Here is a 21419-nt window from a genome sequence, read left to right as displayed (position 1 = left end):
GGACTAATTGTGCTGATTGCACAGTTTCATGTGGCTGTAGTTTTTGCATGTTGCGCTTTGATTGCGAATACCTTCTACCTTAAAATGAATTCGACAGCATTCACTTTTACTCCTTTCTGTTAAACTCCTTTAGATGATATTAGTTCTAAAATCTAAAAAATGTCTTCACCGCTACATTTGGAATAATTGCAAACCAACTTTGTCCTGACCTATCAAAAAACAGAAGCTGGCTATGAGCTAGATAATAGAGAGAGGGAGATATGTAGGAGAAAAAGGGGGCTTTGGCAGCCAGTTAAGCGAGTCAATCCTCAACAGACAAATGCATCCCTTATATAAAACAACAACACGTCTTTGCCCTTGTCAACAATCCCTTCTTCTACAGCCCAGGCTTGTGTGTGTGTATCTTTTCCTTTCTGCAAAAAGCGTCCCATCAGCACTCTCTAATGGGCGAGGTGGAGGAAGAGAGGAAAAGACAGATATAAAGCAGGAGGGAAAGCACGAGAGAAAAAGAGAGTGAGAGCAAGAGAGAGAGGTGGCAGTGGTGCTTGTTTGGCTCAGGAGCAGTGAGTAATGAGGCTGAGGCGCACCCTGTCATTGTCCCAGCAGCAGCCTGTAGCCACAGGCGCACACACACACACACACACACACACACACACACACACACACACACACACACACACACACACACACACACACACACACACACACACACTGAAACATTAAAAAGTATCTCCTATCTCCAACAAGACACTTAACTGACATTCAAAAAGTAAAATAACTTGATAAAAAATAAAAGTGTAGTTTACTATCAAAACGTATTGATTATTTTGTTTCTCTATAAAACAACCCTGTCAGTGGAAGATAACCTGTTGGTAGGAGGTATTCTTCAAACATTTGTGCTAACATGGTGTAAAATCTCATGTCATCATATCTTTATAACTCTGGATGATTCAGAATGATGTGGTATGCCTTTTATAAAAAGTAGAGAGTGAAGGTGAGACCGAAGATGTGCTTGCTTTTAACTATGGCTTTGTGTGCGAGTGATGGCTGCCTCACATATCTTGCGTCTGTTAGGAGTAGGGGTCAACCGGTATTGGTTTTTCAGGGCCGATACCGATTATTAGTAGTTTATGAGACCAATAACAGATATTTGGAGCTGATATGCATTTACAATAAAAATGAAAATCTTTCGGTCAATATTTAGAATTTGGAATACAACAAGCCCCAACACAAAACTTTGCTTAAATGCAAATATTTTATCAAAGCTGAAAGGTTGTTGTTGCTTATAGAATTTCTTGACAATTTTTTGTACTTCAGCTGCCACAATATGCTCACTGTATGTTAGAAAGAGCAAAAACGATCCAAACGACTCCGACATGTCCATGTCCACAGATAAAGAGGTCCATGTGCTTATGCACACATTACACTGAGTTTCGGATTATGCAGTCAGTACGCTCATGACAGCAACTGCATAGTTTGAAATTTGAGAAGTCGACAAGAGCAGCTGATGAAATTTACATTATAACACTGACCAACGCGACAGCATGGATGTAGAAAGTATATATTTGCCTTTAGAAAGTTATTTTTGCTTTACTTGCTAAAGCAAATGGTCCTCAAAGCCCAGCGAGGACTTCCAGCATTACTTACATGTCTGCCAACAGTATCAATTACCACTATCAACACAAAATACCTTAACAGGCTAACATGCTGTCATTAATCCACTGAACATAACCATAATGTGCATGCATGCACATACACACAACAGCTGCGCTCATCTCGACATGTATAAAGTTTAGCTAGGGGTTGCCGTGAGGCCATATACGATTCATGCTTTGGCACTTTGCTCCTTTGCCAGAATAAAAACAGACTGGACATAAAAAGCACAGAATGCTTCCCTGGAGGGGGCAGAAAAGGCCAGGGATAGGACTGACCCAGAGGGATGAAGCAATATGGGGGTAGGGGGGTTGAGCGGGGTGGTAATGATGCCAGGCTGAACAAATTGCAAAGCAAAGGGAATGTGTTTAAATGGAGTACATGGAATTATCGTGGCAGCAACATGGAGAGGAGATCAGAGAGAGTGGGATCCACTGGGAGCGATCTGCCACTCTCGGGACAGAAAACACGGAGCTCGGCTATGGCTACTGTGATGAGTTCAGCTGTAATACAAAGTAAAATAGAATATAAAATAGGGCAGACATGTCTTACACAGTGCCACAGACATGGAGTAGAGTCCAATATGCTGATAAAACACAGAATAAAAGCGAATATAGGCATGTGCAGACTTTTAAATGCCTGTGATTATAGGTACAATGGTTGAGCTTAGTGCCAGAAACCCTGTCACTGTTCCACTGGCTGACTCTCTCCTGACCCCATCACACTGTGATGACGTCCTCACCCTAAAACAGGGCAACACAAATAAATAAAAGAAAAGAAAACTGTTAAAGGGGAGCAAGAAAAACATCTAAACTGCAATCTGCCCCATCTTTCAGCTTCAATTAAAAGAAAATCAAATCTTTTTGTTCAACTTCATAACAAGACTTCAAGAGGGCCCCAAGACTCCGATCCCACCACAGCTCACTGGTAGAGTTGAAGTCTATTAATTATGTGACCTACATATCCCAGTAGTTAATATTCCAGACAGACGGATAGAGAGGAAGTGCATATATTTGCCAATAATACAGTGAAGAGGCAAAACTTACGGATCTTAGGGAATCAAAAGTTTCCGTCTCCAGATGCTTTTCTGGGGCCATGAACTTTGGTCTCTTGGCTCATGAAATTGTTCTCTAGCTGGTTTATTGGGCCAAGCAAACAAGGAAAAAACTCTCCTGTGTGAAATGAATGCAGGAACCTTTTTTGTTTTTCCTAAGCAAGGATGAGTTCTTTTTTTCCCAGTTAGTCGGATTAAAAGGTTTAATTTCCATTTCAGTTAATGATCAACAGTATAACAGGACTCAGAGGGTTGTTCTTACTATATTTGCCACATGTAACTCCTAACTTAAATTAAAGGGGTGAACTTGGCCACACATTAAGACAGCTTGTCCAGACACGTCTCAAGAAAGGAAGTTGGTGTCTTGGTAACAGTGCGGCTGCATCAGCCTGTGAGCCACTGCATCATCCTCACCCCAGCTCATGGGCTGATCTCTTAATCAGTGTCCAGAGTGTGCATGAGTCCTCTTCTGAAGGCTGAGGCTCTGTCCGTCCAGCCTGCCCGTCGCTACTGCCAGTCCGAGCCATGAATATGGAGCTGTTCTGTGGCTGGGAGCTTGCTTATGTTTTCTGTCTGATATCTAGGCCCCATTCCCATTTCAAAGGGAGGTCCACCCGGGGCCTTGACTTTTTGATCTGCCTGGCGACTGAGTCGACCACCTGCATGTGGGATCAGCTGCCAGCGAGAGCAGACAACCCCTCTGCTTCAAAATATACATCACCCCCCCTCCCCTCGATTCGTCCTCCCAGCTTCATTGCCCTTCACTGTGCCCCCTCCTTCCGTGAAGCTGCCAGTAGCCCCAGTGGTCCTAACTGGGTCTGGATCTGCATCCCATTCCCAACTGATCTGACCGTAGTGGGTGAGATGCTTGAGATGTTCAGTATAGCAGCAGGAAGGCTCTCGCTACAGTCACAGGGCCATTTTGAATTTACGGGGAGCCATAATGTCAGTTTGCCATGGAAACAACAGACGCCTTATCAAAAGGTCTGTGATACTGATCCACACTGTGAGCTGTAACCCTTCCCAATGCAGATTTTACCAAATCCTTGCATCTAGCTAACTTGATCAACTCGGTGGGTAATGAAGACCAATTACTTGAAAGGAAAATTCACTACACAAAGTTTATGTACATAAATGCTTTGACACGAGTTCAGATGATGACTGTGAGCCTGATCAAGTCTCAAAGACAAAAAATAGCCGGTGGGGATTAAAGTTGGTGGGCTCGGATGTTCTTTATTCTACAGAACTACTGAAAGCTTTGAATTACAACAAATAACCATGCCCCTGGTCTTATTTGGGTACATTCAGTCCCAAACAAATGGAGCAATCTTAGGACATGTTGCTTGATCATGGCAACAAAGACTGCAAAATTAGCGTGTATATGCAGGTTTTTTAAACATGGGAAAACCAACTATAAATCAGCAACTGACTGTTTCGCATTGCCAGTAACACAGAGCCGTGTACAGCAGGTGAGAAGCCTACACCTTATTGTTTTTTTGTTTTTTACTGGTGTGTCACATTTGGTGTCAGAAATACATTAGTAACAAGGTAACAAGGCTAGTAAAAGCAGAAAGCAGCATGTATTACAGTGAAAATATTACAGTGGTCTTTTTTATATCAGTTACTTCTACAATTTCTTTTTCAGACTCGATACCAAATTTTTTTAACGATGTTTGAGCACTTCTAGGATGAAGACAGACAGTATTTTGTGGCACCACATCCCTGCATTGCACCAGTAAGTGGCAGAAATCAGCGCATCAACCCAGGAGTTGTATTCCCGTCCCTGCCAATCACAGCCAATCAGAGCTAGAGCTGATAAATACCCGTAACTACGGCAGACATTTGTCCTGTGTGTGAATGATGATTGTAACCTTTCCATTAAATACAAAGCCAGATCTAAGTTGTTGTTAATGGGGTTTATTGCATTTCCCTAAAACACAAAGTATTTATCATATATCCTATCAGACAAGACATCTACACTACAAATCTACATATTTTCATTGGGAATGCAACCAATAAAAATAGCTGATAAGGAAATGCTGTAGCAAAAACAATTTCTTTATGGTACAAAGGGACTGGTAGTGGTGCTAAACAGCAACTAAATGAGATGATAATAGATCATTTGATGATCATAGATATTAATATAATATCAGGATTCCCTTTCTGCCTCACTGGGATCACTGTGCCTGTCACGGTATAATTAAAACCCAAAGGATTTCAGAAAATTGAATTAAAAATTAACTAAGAGTGGATGCCCTGGATGCCCACCACTAGACCACTGACATCCACTGAGTAAATGAGGACGGCTGACATGAGACAGAGGCTATGTTTGTGGGACTAGTTATTAACCATGAGCCAGCCAATCAACAGTACCTATACATAGTGTTTTACACTAATTACCCTCATTGGCAGTGATGAGTTTCACAGTCAGAAATTTGTAAAGATTAATTTTCAAACAAAGCAACAGCTATTTGAGATGTGTGTGTCTGAATGTTTTCAACAATAAGTGATATTCGCAGAGTCTTTAAGTTAATTGGCTTTCTTGAACTCTGACAGCTGGCTTAATGAGTGTCTAATTGTTTCTCAGCTGGGGTGAAACCCCAGACCATGAAAACCCTTCAAGAAGAGGTGTGAATTTAAAAGAAACTAAACTAACAATGAGAAAGGCCACTATTTATTCCCCAGATCACAATAAATCCCTCCACTTACACACTGAAGTCTATTTGTCTGAACATTGATCAAGGCCACTGTGTTCATAATGAACTTAAAATTGCTGCAGTATTTATACTATCTGCTCACCACCACAGGTCAGTGTCTAAAATGCTATATTGTATCCCTCTGTATGAAGCCTCTTTACACATCCTCCCAATAAAATACTGGGATAACCTTTTAGAGTTGAAATTTGAGCAGTTTTTGTCTGGTGTTCCCATGTTCTTGACATGTGTTTAAAGGTACACTATGCAGGATTGTCACTCAACACTAAACACTAAACAAACTCACCAATAAAAGTAAAAGCAAACCCTAACCCAGATTCACTCTCATTTGCCATTTTGACATTGCTATATTTGTGTTTTTTCTGCATTGTGTCTCTAGATGCCTGCTGCTTAGAGTCTGGCACCTGGCTGCAACCTTTTTATTAAGTCTGGACTTCATCTGAGTGCTTTGGGGGTACATAAACGTCCCAAAAACAAAAAATAAGAAGAAAATTAAAAAATGCAGACAGAGGACAGAGCCTCTGCAAAAACAATACACTGCCACACACTTCTGAGTCTTAAGTGATGGTGAGAGGGAATACTTTTGTATTGGGGTTTTTTTTCAGGAAAATCCTGCATAAGATATGTTTAATGTTCAAGTTTGCAAGACAAGTAATGTTGGCATGAATGCTAAACTGTAACCATGTTGTGAATTTAATATGTCAGAGTCCTGGTGCTCCCTGGAATGTCACTGCTTTCATTCACAACACAGCCATACCAGCATTTTGTTGAAATGTTACTCGGTCTTGAGATAGTAAAGATTTCCCTGAACATTGATCCTGGTTCCCATTCACACATGTTCCCATGCAGGGAATGTTCCTGAACATTTCAGGGGTAGACTGCACGTGTGAAAGAGGCTTTATTAATGTGAAAAAATTGTCCAAAGCACTTGGCCTCAAAAATGTAATACTGGCTTCCAAATGTATCCAAATGCTGCACTACCACTATGGGAGAATTTAATTCACTTTTAAAAGACAGAGAAAATAACTCTCTTGGTCAATGTGATTGCTACTCTAATTCCCACTGAAATTGAAAATTGCACATATTAATATATCTGACTGTTCTATGTTGTATTTTAACTGGAGGTTGTGCTTGCTCTTTGTAACATATGACAGTTGTATTTCTCAGCTTGTATTTATTGTTGTATGTTACTATGTTTTATGCTGTCCTCTTGGAAAAGAGATTTTAAATCTTAGTGAGTCTTTTACCTGATTAAATAAAGGATATATTTACTACAACAAAAAGCATCACAAAACTGAAATTACTACCACAGGGCTGCATGCCTCTGCACAGCGGTCAAGTTGGGTTACGGTTTCCATCCCTCACTGTGAAAACCTAGATGTGTCACACACATCTTCCCCCAAAGATTTATACAATCAGCACAGTTTCAAGGTGGGCACCCAAGATTGGCATCATCAATTAGGTATCAGACCAAATGTGTCTGACCTTTGACCTTTTATCATAATTAGCATATGAATTCTTGGGTTATGGCCAAAAGCATGTTTTGTGAGGCCACAGCAACCTTTGACCTTCACTATCAAATTCTAATCAGTTCATTCTTTAGTCCAAGTGGATGTTTGTGCCAAATTTGAGGCAACACCCTCACAGTCTTCTTGAATAAATGCATTTACAAGAATGAGACTGAGACAAGGTCACAGTGACCTTGACCTTTGACCCCCAAAATCATATCAGTTCATCCCTGAGTCCAAGTTAATGTTTGTGCCAAATCTGAAAAAAATCCCTCATGGAGTTTTTGAGATACTGCGTTCATGTGAAAGGGACAGACAGATGAATAACATAATGTCCCTGGCCACAGCTATCACTGGCAAAGAGGCATAAAAAGATTAAACAAAACATTACGTGTTTTTCATTCTTTGCATGAGTATTAGAGGTTATAACAGAAAAAGAAAAGGTTGTCTTCACTCTCTCACCTATTTGTAAAAGTCCTTTACTTACTCCTGGTGGACATAAAGCAATACACTACTTCTATAGCTTAGACAAGCAAGTGGAGAATGACAAAGCAACCACCCCCCAACCCTAACAGCAGTGTAAAGAAACTACAATTGCTCTGACATCGTACACAAATAAACAATTAATCAAAAGGCAGAAAACCAGGGGAGCAAATAATGAAATGAATGGGGAAATGAGGACGAATTGCCTAAAAGGGGGTGGGGGGTGATATATCATTGAACCATCCTGAACTTACTTTTCGCTCTCAGTTCTCAATCTCTGGTTATAAATGATTTCAGATTTGACGTTTCTACTCCACAACCTCACAACAAAACACACTTTGTTTTATTCAAACAGCTAACAAATGAAAAGAAAAAAAAAGACTTTTTGTTAAAGAATGACGGGGGGTTGTATGTTGTGCTGCTCCCATCAAGCAGAAAGGCGGGCGGTAGTCGAAGGGGCTCGCAGCCGGGCCCCACTTTGGAAGGCCCTCATAAATCCTGATTTGAGCGGGGCGCTAACCAGAGGAGGAAAGACACGTCAAGAGAGGAGGCTGGAGAGAAGGAGGAGGGGTGGCAGCTTGCCTCTTAAAATGCTACGTCTGATTAAGTCTTCCCATTAGGTGACAGCTGAACTTTAACATTAATATGATAATATTGAAATAAGTGTGTTATTTACTTCGGCACCAGAGGGGGGTGGAGGGAAGAAAAGAGAGAAGGAGGAGGGAATGATGAATGATTTCTGGACAGCTTTGGGTGACATGCCAGGCGAGCTGACCCCCCCGCGATCCTCCTCCTCCTCTTCCCATAATCAGACTTGACAAAATGGAGACATATGCAGAAATATTGGTTACAGTCGGCGTCACAGCCCTTCTCAGGCCTTCCCTCTCTAGTAACTGCTGGCCGCCCTGTGAGCCGCCCTCCAAATTGTCTGCGGGCACTGAAGCATCTATTTCAATTGGCACTTCCTTCCTGGCCCCAGGATTTTACATTTAGTCGGTGTCATTTACATATTACTCTTAATCAAAATCCACAGTGGGCGACAGGGAGAAAAAAAAAACAAGAAAGAGGGAGCGAGAAACAAAACCGTGGCGTCACGGTTCAGGGGTAGGCACACAGGCACTTTATAAAATGGAGATGTGACAAGACATTACGGTGTGTTTGTGTGTGTGTGTGTGTGTGTGTGTGTGTGCGTGTGCGAGTGTGACACTGTGCACATGTGTGATTCAGTTAGGTGGCGGGTGCATAAGATAATGCAAGGACTATTGAAATATTTGCGTGTGAATGCTGTGTTTGTGTGATTGTTGGGGACTGCCTCGTGCATGAACTAGCAAGCGAGAAAGACAAAGACAGCGAGTTGGATACGGGCTGTAAGTGCATTTTGTGAAAAACAAAGGCGAAGAGAAGAAAAGAATGGAGACGTGTACAGTGCGCACTTGTCTTTTACAGCATTTTTCTGCAAGATGCAGTACTGGGCTACTCTTTTCTCTCACTCTACCCAGCCACTTAACAACAATACCACTGCATATAAGAGAATAGGCATTCATACTGTTTGTTTGTGTAGTTCAGACATACAGTAAGTGTCATATTGATGGAACATACTAATCAAAATAGTTACAAAGAAAAATCAAAGAAAACACAACCCCCAAATTTATGTAATTAGGATGTCATGAGAACTGATAATTCAGAACCAAGTCAGGGCAAAATTCTAAAAAAAAAAAAGTTATAGTTGCAGTACCAAAGGTACCGGAGATACAATTCTTCGAGATACAGTTTTTCCACACACTATTCTAGTGTGCTGTTAAATGCAAAAGGAAGAGGAGAAACGCCCACCAATACGGAAGAACGACAACATGAGGAAGATGTCGACAAGTGCAGTTTCAGCAGCAGCAACAGCTCCGCTTCGACTTGTTGTAAAGAAAAGCATTTTTTTTTTCCGAGGCCATCTTATTTTGTTATTTATGTGAAACGTTAACGTACAGTAGCACATCTACACTATGTTATAAAAAGCTGCAGCGTGACAAGGCGCTGAGCATCTATTCTGCACTGACCGCTGCATGTTTGCCATTTTTTGCGTGTTTACGAGAAAATTTTAAACTTTGGGTAAAAACAACGCAGCTGCATGTCACTGTCACATTTTAGCCAGCCGGCCATTCTTAGCAGAGGAAGGGCTGGAAAAATAGCCTACAAACAAGATCAACATCTTACATCGGAGGAGAAATACTGTATGCTCTTATACTGTAGCCTATATACTAATATATGTTTCCTCACCCACAAAATCTCATGAACCTGCTTAGATTAGTACTTTGCGTTCCAGGTGATTATCAGGAGTAACTGAATAAAATTTAACAAATTCATTAATTTAACTGAAATATTTTTAATAAAGAAGTATATGTTTTAAGTAGATGCTATCGGATTGGGCATTGAGAATCATGGAATTTCACTGGCATCGACTACTTAATTTCTGTTAGTGTGACATGCCTAAGATCACTAAATATCTCAGTTGTTTCTTGTGGAGTAATTGTTCATCTATCTATTGACATGTTTGTTTTTTTTATCCTTCCCCACCTGTGTGTTCTGAAACACAATGCAATGCAATGTGGGCAACAGTGACACAGTGTTTCAGACTAATCATGAAGGGAAAGATGGATATAGTTGAGCTTATTATAAACGATGATGACTTGGAGTAAGCTCACAGCACAGGTACTCACAGAGAGGTGCAGAAACAAGGTCCGTACCTGCCTCTTACCTTCTCAGCATGCCTGTGAGGATACGAGAACTCTTGCCCAGGTTGGCGTCCGTTTCTCTCAGCTGGGGGGACAAAAGAGGTGAAAGACATATTAGTTTGCATTCTGATTCAGCAACTCAAAAGGTTCTTTAACAGTCTATGAGGGGGGTAAACTTAAAGAAATGCCTACTGTTATTGAAATCTTTTAACAACTGCTATGCTCATTGTACAATTAAAAGTAAGGGATAGAGGAAGGTAATTTCTTTCAGAAAAGTTGATTGATGCGTTTATTTTAAGCTGACTGGACTACTGTCACGCACTTTATACACGCCTCCTAAAATACAGCATTGAGAGACTCCCGCTCATCCAAGAGGAGAGAGAACATAAAACCAGTTTTAGCTTCTCTCCACTGGCTTTCTGCGACTTTTAGAATTGATTTCAAGGTCCTACTCCCTGTATACAAAGCTCTAAATTGGGCTCAGACCAAACTACATTGCTAACCCCCTTGTTAACTATTTACCTTCGCGAACACTGCAATCATCTACTGTTGGTTTATCGGAAGTTCCCAGCAACAGGCAAAAGAAAATTGGGGATGCAGCTTTTGTCAATTAAGCTCCAAAGCTTATTTAACACATTATTTATAGATATAGGTGAAGCAGCTCACAAAAAAGAAAGCTAAAAACATATCTGTCCACTCAAGTCTTTAACTGCCTCTGACTATCTAAAACTCTTGTTTGTTTGTATCTTAATTTAAGGTTTTATCAAATGATTTTATGATTTTAAAGACCTATTCAATGTTTTAAAACTGTTTTTAAAATATCCTTTTACGCTGAATTGCCTTCCTGGCCTGTTTTATGTTTATTCTGTCTGTTTTTATGTGAAGAACATATAATGCCCTTATTGTACAGCACATTGTAATGCATTTGTTGTATGAAAGGTGCTTTATAGAGAAAGTTTATTATTATAATTATTATTATCACATAATTGAGAACAATAGCAATGAAGACACTGCATCTTATATCAGCAGAGACTGATGGATTAATGGCGAGGGGACCTACTACATTTACATACAAATTTCTTGCCAACAACATTTAATTGCTGAAAAAGTGTGAAAAGTCCTCACAATTATTACAGTAGTGCTGTAAGCTTGTGCAAGGCTAGACTGTTGCACAGCCTGGTACTGCTGGCCTTAAGGCAAAGTACCTTGCTCAAGGGCAATTTGAGAAGGCACCTCTAAAGTTTGACACTCTCTCCTTCCACCTAAAGTTGTTGGTTACAAGCAAGAGAGATGAATCAGAGAACCTTTGATAAGAAGCTTGCCTCTTTTTTTACCTTTAGGTTACTGGTTCACCTGTCTGGAGACACCCTCCTCTTTAAACATACTTTTAGATCCACTTTAAAGAGCAGCAAGATTTACCCAAATAATAATTTTAACACACATGCCTTTCTTAGATGTTTTTTTGAGAATCTCTGTACTTTAAACAAGTACTTCCCACTTAAAGGAGATGTCACTCTAACAGCTTTCTGCTCATCTTTGCTGCAAAGCAAACATTAGAATGGTGTAGACAAATGAGTGAGAAGGGTCCTTTACTGTTAATGTACATAGGAAGCACAGGGAGTCCTTGAAAGCACACTTGAAATAATGAACATGGCCATTCAGGGCTAATTGCCTTGGATATTTTCCTTTCTCTCGCTCCATCTTCTCCTTTTTCTTTCTCTCTGCCTTTTTTCCCTCCGGGGTCACAAAGATGTTTTCATTCATTCCTCTTTATCAGGTGTGGAGACTTTCACTGGGAAAAGGGAACTGGCAGAGATGTTGCCAACAAGGTGTGAGTGTGACTAAAAAAAAAAAAAAATGCTGACACCGCACTGAGTGAGCTGCCACTAACGTCTACCTGTAGTCGCATTTCTAGAGGATGATGAGGGAGTGTGGAGAAGAATTTTTGCAGAGAGGTTCTCTCAGGAGTCAGCAGGGAGTCATTCATCCTCATCTCTCTGAGATAATAACTGCTTTCCCAATAAAGCCACTCTCACTCAGTGTGTTTTCATCAGTGTATTACACTGGAGCCTATTCTATTTTTAATTCCCCACTTTCACATCTCTTCTTCCAACCTTTCTCTTCTCTACAGTGGTTCCAGCATCACTCTTTTTCCTGTTTGTTCTGGCTCATCTTGCAGTCATCTCTCTTGCCTGCGATTCGCCCTCTCTTCCCGCCCCTCCTTTACTGCTACTTTTTTCCTCTTCTTCCATCCATCCTTCCTTCCCTCTGGCAGCCTGGGTTGGTGCGATGCAGGTTGCGAGAGCCAAGGATACATGTGGTACAGGGTAGGAGGTGGGGGACCTGGGGTATGGGCCCTCTGGCAAAGACAACAAGTCCTGCAGTTGCCTGATGTCTGCCTCTACCCACAGATCTGTCCCCTAGATACTTCACACTTTCTCCCAAAATACATCTCTCTGAATCATTCCTTCTTTCCATTCCTCCCTCCCTCTCTCTCTCTCTCTCTCTCTCTCTCCACAACCTCTCCAAATCTCATGCTTCCCTCCTTAACCTGAAATGGAAAGCAACTGAAATTTTAGTGTCTAAAATTAACTGTGGTTGCCTATATGAAAAGAGGACGTTGTTGTTATTTTTTTCATTTTTAATGTACGGCTCCATGACAGAACATTTTCCAAGGACATCCTCGGCCCAGCATTAAAATACACACATATACTTTACTATTATTTCCATATCAAGCTAATGTGTGTGTAAAATTCAAATATTTAAAATATTCAAAAATTCAAATTCTCTGATCCACATCCTTTTAATCTGTAGTGCCAAAAGGCTTTCGGTAAAGAAAAAAGTTTTACCTTACAAACCAAATCCTTTTACATTAATAATGAGCTCTCAACTGATTTTTTCCCAGGAAATACATATTCCATTACTTAAAATTATTAGCTATTAAATGTTTTGACTTTTGCTTTGCAAAGTTTCAGACCCTGACTGAAAATACACTGGGCCTGCAAAGCCATCCTCCATATCACGAGGGGTTCCTAAATCAGCTTAGCCAGTCTCTGAAAATCCCCATGAAGTCAGTCTTGCTGTTATCTTGCTCTTAGTCTATATAGCCTATTTATTTATTATCTATAAGTCTATATATTGTATTTATTTATTTGACGCTGCTTGCAGTGAGGGTTCGGGATGCATATAAAACCAAGAATATTATTTTATTTTTATTTCTTATATTTAGTTACTCATTTTGTCATGTCGCATCAAAGCTGTTTTGTTCTGTGCTGTATATGAAAAATGTAATAAATATATTCTTAATTCATTCATACATTGTTAGGTATTGTAAATATTGTCACTGAAGTTAAAGCTTGTTGTGGCCTGTCTGGTTAGTTAAGGGGGAAAAAAAAAAACTAAAGCCATCAGAAACAGTTTATTGCTAGGTAGGTTTTCACATATATGAAATTTAACTTGGGGATTTGTTGCAAAACAATACACAGTCCAAAAGTATAAAGACATAAAATAAATTAAGGAAAGGAAAAAACTGTACATGGGAACACATAAGATTACGTAAAAATATATCTGTTATTTAAGTGACTGTTTTTAAGTCTAAAGTCCTGTAGGAATGTGCAAGTTATTGTCCAGGGGATGTTTGAGCTCACACCATGTGTTTTAGTGATAAAATATAAGCAAGAGAAGAGAAAGTAGGGACGTGCTCTAATGCTTAACACCGGGAGTGGAGTTTGTGTCAGTGTGGGTCATGGGCCTTGTTGAAGAGTCCAGCTACAATTGGGAAGAAACTGTTTTTGTGACAGGAGGTTTCTGCTCCTGATTGGCCACAACCTCCTTTCAGAGGGGAGTGGTTCGAGTAGACTACAGCGTTGAGGTGACCTTAAATTATTTAATTTATAGTGCTTAAATTTGTGACTACAGATAGATGCCTAAACAATGCAAAGATTACGGTATATGAGCAAAAGATGTATGATTAATAGAGAAGAGAAAGGAAAAATGTGGCAACCTAATAGCAAGATTTTATTTGTTTGAAGGCGAGAATTATTCATTTGGGGGCGAAAAAATGAATAATTTAGCTTCACAAATAGCTTTTTTTATTCCCCAAAATTAGTCATTCATACCCTCAAATTAATAGTTTTATGTCGTGGAATTATTGATACAAGGATATAAATACTAATTTTAGTGAATAAATACTGATTTGTTTCCCCTGCTACCTGTCAGCGTCTGTATGAGCTCGCCTGGAGAACTGTTAAATCACATTCTTCAATCCACTGAGTGGTTCAGAGTTTACTGAGTGTACTGCTTTGACCCAGTGTTGAAACCCTCCATTGACTTCTTTTTGTACCATAAAAGAAAAACAAAAGGCCACACCCCCTGCTGGGCATAGGGCTTTGTGTATGTGTGTGTGCTTGTATGTGTACAATAATGTGTGTGTGTTTGATTGTTCTTGTGTTGGCATTTATGCTAAAACTATACCTCCTTCACCTTCTTTTGGATGCAAAAGAAAAATGTTAACCTGCCCTTCTATCCTGTGTCTTTACATCTTCATTTCTTTTTACTTCACTTTTGCCCCACAAACTGCCTTTAAAGCCCTCTGAGTGTGTGTGTGCATGTGTCTACATGTGGTTGGGGGGGGGGGTTGAGCAAAGAAGACTCATGGGAAGGACGGAGTGAGAGAAAGCAAAAGAAAGAGAGCAGGTACTCTCAGTAGACACTGTGGACCGTTTTTGAAAGGAGATGTTTGATTTCCTTTGAAATCGCCTGTGCAAGGCCCGCTGCCATGTTGTGGTCTTTAAGCATTCTGCGTTGAGGGTGCCGTCAGGGCCGGGCCCCCTTCCTGTGTTTGGTCTTTTCTGTCTCTGCCTACCTGTCTGTAAAGCTGGTTGTTTGTAAGGAGGGGCATTGGTAGGAATTGGAGGGTTGGTGTGTGTGTGTGTGTGTGTGTGTGTGTGTGTGTGTGTGTGTGTGTGTGTGGGGGGTGTTCTCTGAGGGAAAGTGGGAAGGAGAGGGGGAAACTGGAGAAAGGTGCTGAGAGGTAAAGGAGGGTAGGTGAGGAAGGATGGCAGCTGGCACAGTTATCCCCATTCAGGTGAGAGGAAGAAAGCGGGAAAATCCTGCAATATACAGCCACAAGCATTTACTACATGTGATGTGGCAGGGTAAGCTCAACATTATACTTCTTCTCTTGTTTTTGGAAGAATCAAGCCAATTTGCTCAGGTTTTAAAAGGCTAACTAAATGGTTAATACAATTCTGCTAACTCTGAATGCACAAGTGTGAGCATACCTGCAACCCGTTGGTCAGAATAAATGTCGGCATTGTACATTTCTGCTAATGAACAATATGTAATATTTGTACATTATTTGGGGCATTATGTTGAAACTTAACATTTCTTTTCATTTTAAATATGCTGCTGTTAACGTGTGGTTATATTCAAGGTACAAAAACCACTGAGTAAAGGTCCTGTTTTGACTTACCCATTTGTGGTGCAATCACAAATGGAAGTGTACATGTCTCATTAAAAAATAATCACTGTTTTTGTTTGTTGGTCTCAAAAAGTGGTCTGCAGCTTGGCAACTGTCTCACCTTGGCGTCACGCTGCCCGCCATCCCCTCCATCTTCAAATAACAAAGCCAGCTCATATACCATATCACTTTAGAAATGCTGATACAATACATATGCCATGTACGAATGTAACAAATCTGTGGTTGGCAGAAATGTACAAAACCAACATTTTCTTCTTGCAACTAGGCTGACACTCAAGACAGTGTGTGTGCCATGTTTGTGTGTGTTTACTGCAAACCGTGCAGAGGGTGGTGAATGTTGTCGATGTTGCTAACCAGCTGTAACACCTTTTACAGCCTCACAAACACTTGCTAGAATGGACAGATGGGTGTGTGCAGGTGGGCATGTGCGTACTCACCCTTTCTCTGGCTCTTTGGATCTTCTCACGGTCACTGTGCAGGTTGGAAAGAATCTCCTGCCCCACTTGCTCTGTAAGAAAAGCAGATGCAGTGTGAGAGGAGATGTGTGTCTGACATTTGCAAAATGGAATGTAAACAAACAAAAAAAGAATGGAAAATGGATTCACTTGCACATGCAAAAATGTCATATCCAAATTGTTGGGATGACCATAACATGGCAAAATGTGGAACAATCTCAACAGTATAAAACACTTCATTCCAGGGCTGGGCAATATGGTTTATAAATTATACTGAAATATTTTTAGGCAGTGTTGCAACACACGATATAAATATCGATATTCTAAAAAGTTTATAAAGTAGTCATACTATAGTTAAATAAAGTACTGTTATAATAAAGCTAAATAAAATGCTCTTATAATAATATGTAATAAAAGAGTGTAACTAAACAAAAAATTAAGTGCTGTTTTCATAAAGTACTATTATAATAAAGTTAAGTGAACACAGTTAAAACAAAAGTTATAATATTGTTTATCAAGTACTATTATAGTACAGTTTAAAATAGAACTGTTAAAACAAATGTTAAAGTGCTGTTATAAAAACGTTTAATAAAGTAATATATTTAAGTTTTAAAAAGCACTACTACAATAAGTAAAGTGCAAGTAAAGTTTGATAAAAGAGTGTTACAATAAAGGTGCTTACAATATCAAAATGTGCTTCCGTCTAAGTGGACGCTGTATTGAGAGTGTTTTCATCGTGAAGTTTCATTTCAGTCAAATTGCATAACCGCAGCTAACAGCACTTTCTGAACCAAACAGCTGAACGACGGCGGACAAGAAATGTAGTGCCAGAGGAAAAGACAGTGTGACAGTGAGGTAAGGCGCTGAAAATACTCTAAATAAAGTGTCCACATACACTGATATTGATTTTTTAGGTAAGTGGTTTAAACACATTTTGATACCAACCCCTGTGGGGTGCACGCCTTGTCTGTTTCTACAAACCAGGAGCAAGCCAACCGCCAGCTACAGTATGTAATACACTGACCGTACAGAAGTATCTCATACAGCCCCACTTCAAAAATCCAGAACTATTACTTTAAGTGTTGATGTTTTTGCTTTTAACTTGAAGCTTCAGGTCAACAGTTAGCTGTTGGCAAAAAGTTAAACCGTCACTGCTGTGCCGTTAACTGTGAGGATTTATTCACTGTGAGCAGGAAACAAACTAACAGCTCTCCAGTTCAAATATTTATAATATTTGCAAGTTCCACTGGTGCCCCATGGTCAAAAAAAGTGACTATAAAGTGAGGGTCTGGAGTCTTGTAGACGCAAAAACACTCCTCACCTGCTTATACAATTGCCCAATGATAATTTTATATTTCCCACATGAAACAAGCCATAATTCGCTGAGTACAATTGATATATATATATCTATATATATATAAAATTAACGTGGGATAATACTTTTTTAACCTCGATTCCCTCTTTTTTTTAATGCAATGAACATTCTGCATGCAGTCACTGCACAAAATGTTGTACATTAACTGTAGAGTGTACAGAGACAACACTGTCTAGAGAGAGTGTCAGGCGGGCAGATAGCAGAATATTGTAGCAATGGGAAGTGTTTTTTTGAAGCCTTCTTAAAATGCTGAAGTAAATAGACAACAAGTTCTAGACAACAATACCCCAGCATCCAGCTTGCCAGTGGGGTCCACTCAGCCAATGCAATATTCATTAAGCCATTCTTTTTAAATGCCTCTTTGTCAGTTGTAGATGTAAACACATTAACGCACAGTTATAAAACATCCCCGACAAGGCACCTGACAAGCTTGTCAGTGGTCACTGTCATTTTCCTGTCCCTTGGGTTGGGGACGAGAAAAGAAAGCAAAAAAAAAAAAAAAGAGATAAACCAAATAAGCTGCCCCCCCAAACAAAAAAACCCACCGCTGCCATCAATGTAACCATACTGCTACAGCATTAGCGTTTAAAAATGAGGGAGGCTGAGGATGAATCAGGGAAAAAAAGGAAAAGAAGTGAAGAATCTTTGCATGGATCAAAGACAGGCTTTCAAGCGCACCAAACAAATCCGGAATAAACAACGCAGTTGCTGACTGTATTACACTACACAGGTGCCGCACACCAAAGGGCCCACGTGCTGAGCGCCTGTTTGGGGGGAGCAGTGCAAAAATGGGCTACATCTGGCAGCTAAACAAGAGAAGAGAGAGCGAGAGAAATAGAGAGAATGATAGAGAGAGAGAGAGACAGAGAGAGGGGATCAGGGAAAAGTACAAAAAAGAGAGAGCACTGTCAAATGAACGTCGTTCGTCTCCCATTCATCCCGTCCCTTTTACCCCCCTACACTGTAAGTGACTCAAATGTGTCTCTTCCTGCCTTCATTAATTTCTAATCTGGGACGAGACAGATTGAAGGATACCCAGATTAAACAGTGCAGTCAGACAGTCACATGTGACAAATAGGGCAGATTAAAAGACTGAGTGCAGGTATTAATAACCATAAAAATACAAGCCCTCCCCCGTCCCCATTGGAGAAGAACAAGGCATAAACAGGAAGGGAGCTGTTGCAGAAATCTTCTGTTAAAGAGACAAATAAGCACATCTATCCATCTCTGTCAAGGCTGCAGCTTTTTTTCTTAAATAAATGAGTGTGACAAGGACTGCAGCAGCAGAGGGTTTTTTTTGACTGAAAGTGCATTATTGGAAAGGTTTGTAAAAGATGGATGAGGTAGCAGGAGAAAAGGCCTCCGATGATAGCTTAGCCTGAGCACTGAGCAATCTTCACACTCACTCTGTTGAGGTACGTTTTGAAAGACAAGCATGGTTTCGTGAATGTTTAGGTAACAAAGAAAACCATTAAAAAAAAGAAGTGATGAACGGCCTTGCCGAAAAAGATACTTTTCAATGGATAAGAATGGAACCACGCTGGAATCAGGTTTCTGTCTATTGAGAGCAGAGTGTTCATGCTATCTAAAGAATGATATGACACCAAGGTTTTCAGTTGTGCTCTATACTGACAGGTCGCACAGACTGTCCACATGCGAAAGGTTGCCACTAAAAATTGTGATGGCTGCTAAAGAAAAATTGGGACAATAAGTTTTTTCGCTACAATGCAAAACCTTGATCAAGACAGAGACTTGTCTACACTCTAGAGAAAAACACACTTGCTCATAAAATGTTTATATTGATGGATGAATAACTAATTGTATGACACTGAAGATACCACATCTCCTCGAACCCAGCATTGTCAATAGATCTATAAGGGTTGATTAACATTTTTTTTAAATAAAAAAAGCTTAATCATAGCTTGTTAAAAACATTTTCCTTGGCTGTGTGGATAATAAGGTCTTTCCACAGTCCTCCAAAATCTCACATTATTCCCAGAAAGGAATGATGAGAGATTTCCCCCCTCCCAACCAAACTGAGCCATTAGAGGTGGACACCATGTCTCCCATGGGAATGCACAGTGTTTATTGTCTTTATCATGTATCTTCTCTTACATTACTCATGCTCTGGCATGTATCTACATTTCCATTCATCTTATTTAAGTCATGCTGTCCACTGGTTTGTGTAAAACATCATTAGTTACTGGGAAAAAGAAGTTGCTGGGCAACAAATGGCGCAAAATATTGAGTTAAAATCAAAAAATTGAATGACGAAGAATAACGAAAGAAGGCGACTATTCGCTCAACATCATGCATCATTTCATCGTCGTAATAATCATACACTAGATCTAGACAAGCCTTCCACTCCCAAAACTGTCAACACATTTCTGAAAAGTACAGTGAACCTGTCCCTCCAGTAGTAATATCTTAACTCATGTTGATGTGGGAATATTTTTGGTAGTTGCTGACCTTAACAGAACAGTTACTGCAAAATGACCTTTTGTATTACATGTCTTGAATTTGTGAAAAAAAAAAACTTTTTCAAATGCCTTTACTGTACTGTGAATGAAGAATCCAAAAAAATGCGTTTGTGCAATACTTCCCAAACAAATGCAGTTTTAATAAAACATAACACTTTAAAAGAGTGTAAACAGATGCTTTGATATAGTTTTGCGGTTGTTTAATGCGGCCCGTTTATTTTTATTCATGAAGAATGTCTTTTTTTTTTTTTAATTCTTCGTTCGCCCTGGAGGCAAGCATGAAAAACTTTTTCTTCATAAATTCAACACAACACACATTGAGTTTTTCAATATAGTAGTATTAATTTTTTTATAAAATTATATGTTGATGTGTAAGATTCTGACTTTTAGGATGTCAACATATACAGTATATTCTGCACAAAAAGAAAATAAATATAGAATTTATGACCACAAAAAAATGGGGCCATTACATAAATGTACAGCTGGTAAAACAAAACAGGAGGAGAGAAATAATTTAGTGTTAATGCCTCTGACTTGTTGCTCGTTAGTGTTTAAAATATTCCCCTCCTGTTTAAACGGCTATTAACAATTTAAATAACCCTAGCCCAGAGGCCTTGCTCTGACTCACTTGTTAAAAATCCCCATCCCCAAAGGTCCATTTAACAAGCCCATTATTCCATTACATTACACTCACACCAGCACCAGCGAGCCTTAATTCAACTCATCCCTCTAATGTAACTGTAGAAAAGAATTAGTATAGAAAAGTTAAAGGCGCAAATTAGGTTGAGGGGGAAGTAAAGGCTGGATCAGGAATCAGACACACAACATAACACAGTCCAGCTCTGTTTTATCTCAGTTCAAAACTTCACCGATTTGTATATAATGACACAGTGAACGGAAAATGTATTTACTGGACAATTAATTTTACTAGTGAGAAACAAGCGCCATAAAACGAGCTAAACGGAGTTGGAAAGAAACATTTCTGTCTGCTCTGAGCAACTATTTCGTTATTAGATCAATTGTTAAAAAAAAAAAAAGCCCAGCTTTTTACAGTCCGAGCTCATCTAAAAGATTTTCTGCTTTTCTTAGTCTGATGTGTTAGTAAACTGTATGTCTTTGGTTTGTGTTTTTTTTTTTTCCCAGCGGGCCACACTGTTATTTGGTTGGGTAACCAAAATTCAGATGTCACTGACATTTTACTGGTTTTAAGTTGTGTTAAGTAACCACAATCCAAGCTCTTTCAGATGTCTCATGCCAACTTTATCTTGACATAGAACAATGATTTTTTGTCATGAGGTATAGAGAACAAAACCTAATGTCTGCAAAATATTATAATGATAATGTCCACACAACATCAAATTCCAACATTGTTAGACATTTAAACTACCATCACAATTTTCAGCTAACTGAGGAAAGAGTCTGACATCTTTCTAACAACAAAAGCAAAATGATGACTTTATCCTAAGCTTTATGGAAATTGTGAGGCATTTTC

General features: G+C 39.6%; 1 protein-coding gene across 3 annotated transcripts in view; it reads right to left on the bottom strand.

Annotated features, from left to right (window-relative positions):
- Nucleotides 1-21419, bottom strand: part of vti1a (vesicle transport through interaction with t-SNAREs 1A) — a 156955-nt gene that overhangs the window by 51770 nt on the left and 83766 nt on the right. For 2 of the 3 annotated variants that reach the window (XM_042507706.2, XM_042507707.2), the window contains 2 exons: nt 16055-16125; nt 10159-10220 (listed from right to left, as the gene is read on the bottom strand). In XM_042507706.2, coding sequence (XP_042363640.1) covers nt 10159-10220; nt 16055-16125 — 133 coding nt within the window. Of the gene's footprint in view, nt 1-10147; nt 10221-16054; nt 16126-21419 lie in introns of all 3 variants that reach the window. The other variant, XM_042507708.2, reaches the window with a different exon arrangement.

This window comes from Plectropomus leopardus, chromosome 19 (assembly GCF_026936395.1).
Source record: "Plectropomus leopardus strain MGB_pleo_1.0 chromosome 19, ASM2693639v1, whole genome shotgun sequence".
Classification (NCBI taxonomy): domain Eukaryota; kingdom Metazoa; phylum Chordata; class Actinopteri; order Perciformes; family Serranidae; genus Plectropomus; species Plectropomus leopardus.
The sequence above is the reverse complement of the archived record's forward strand: the minus strand, read 5'-3'. Positions and strand labels throughout refer to the sequence as shown.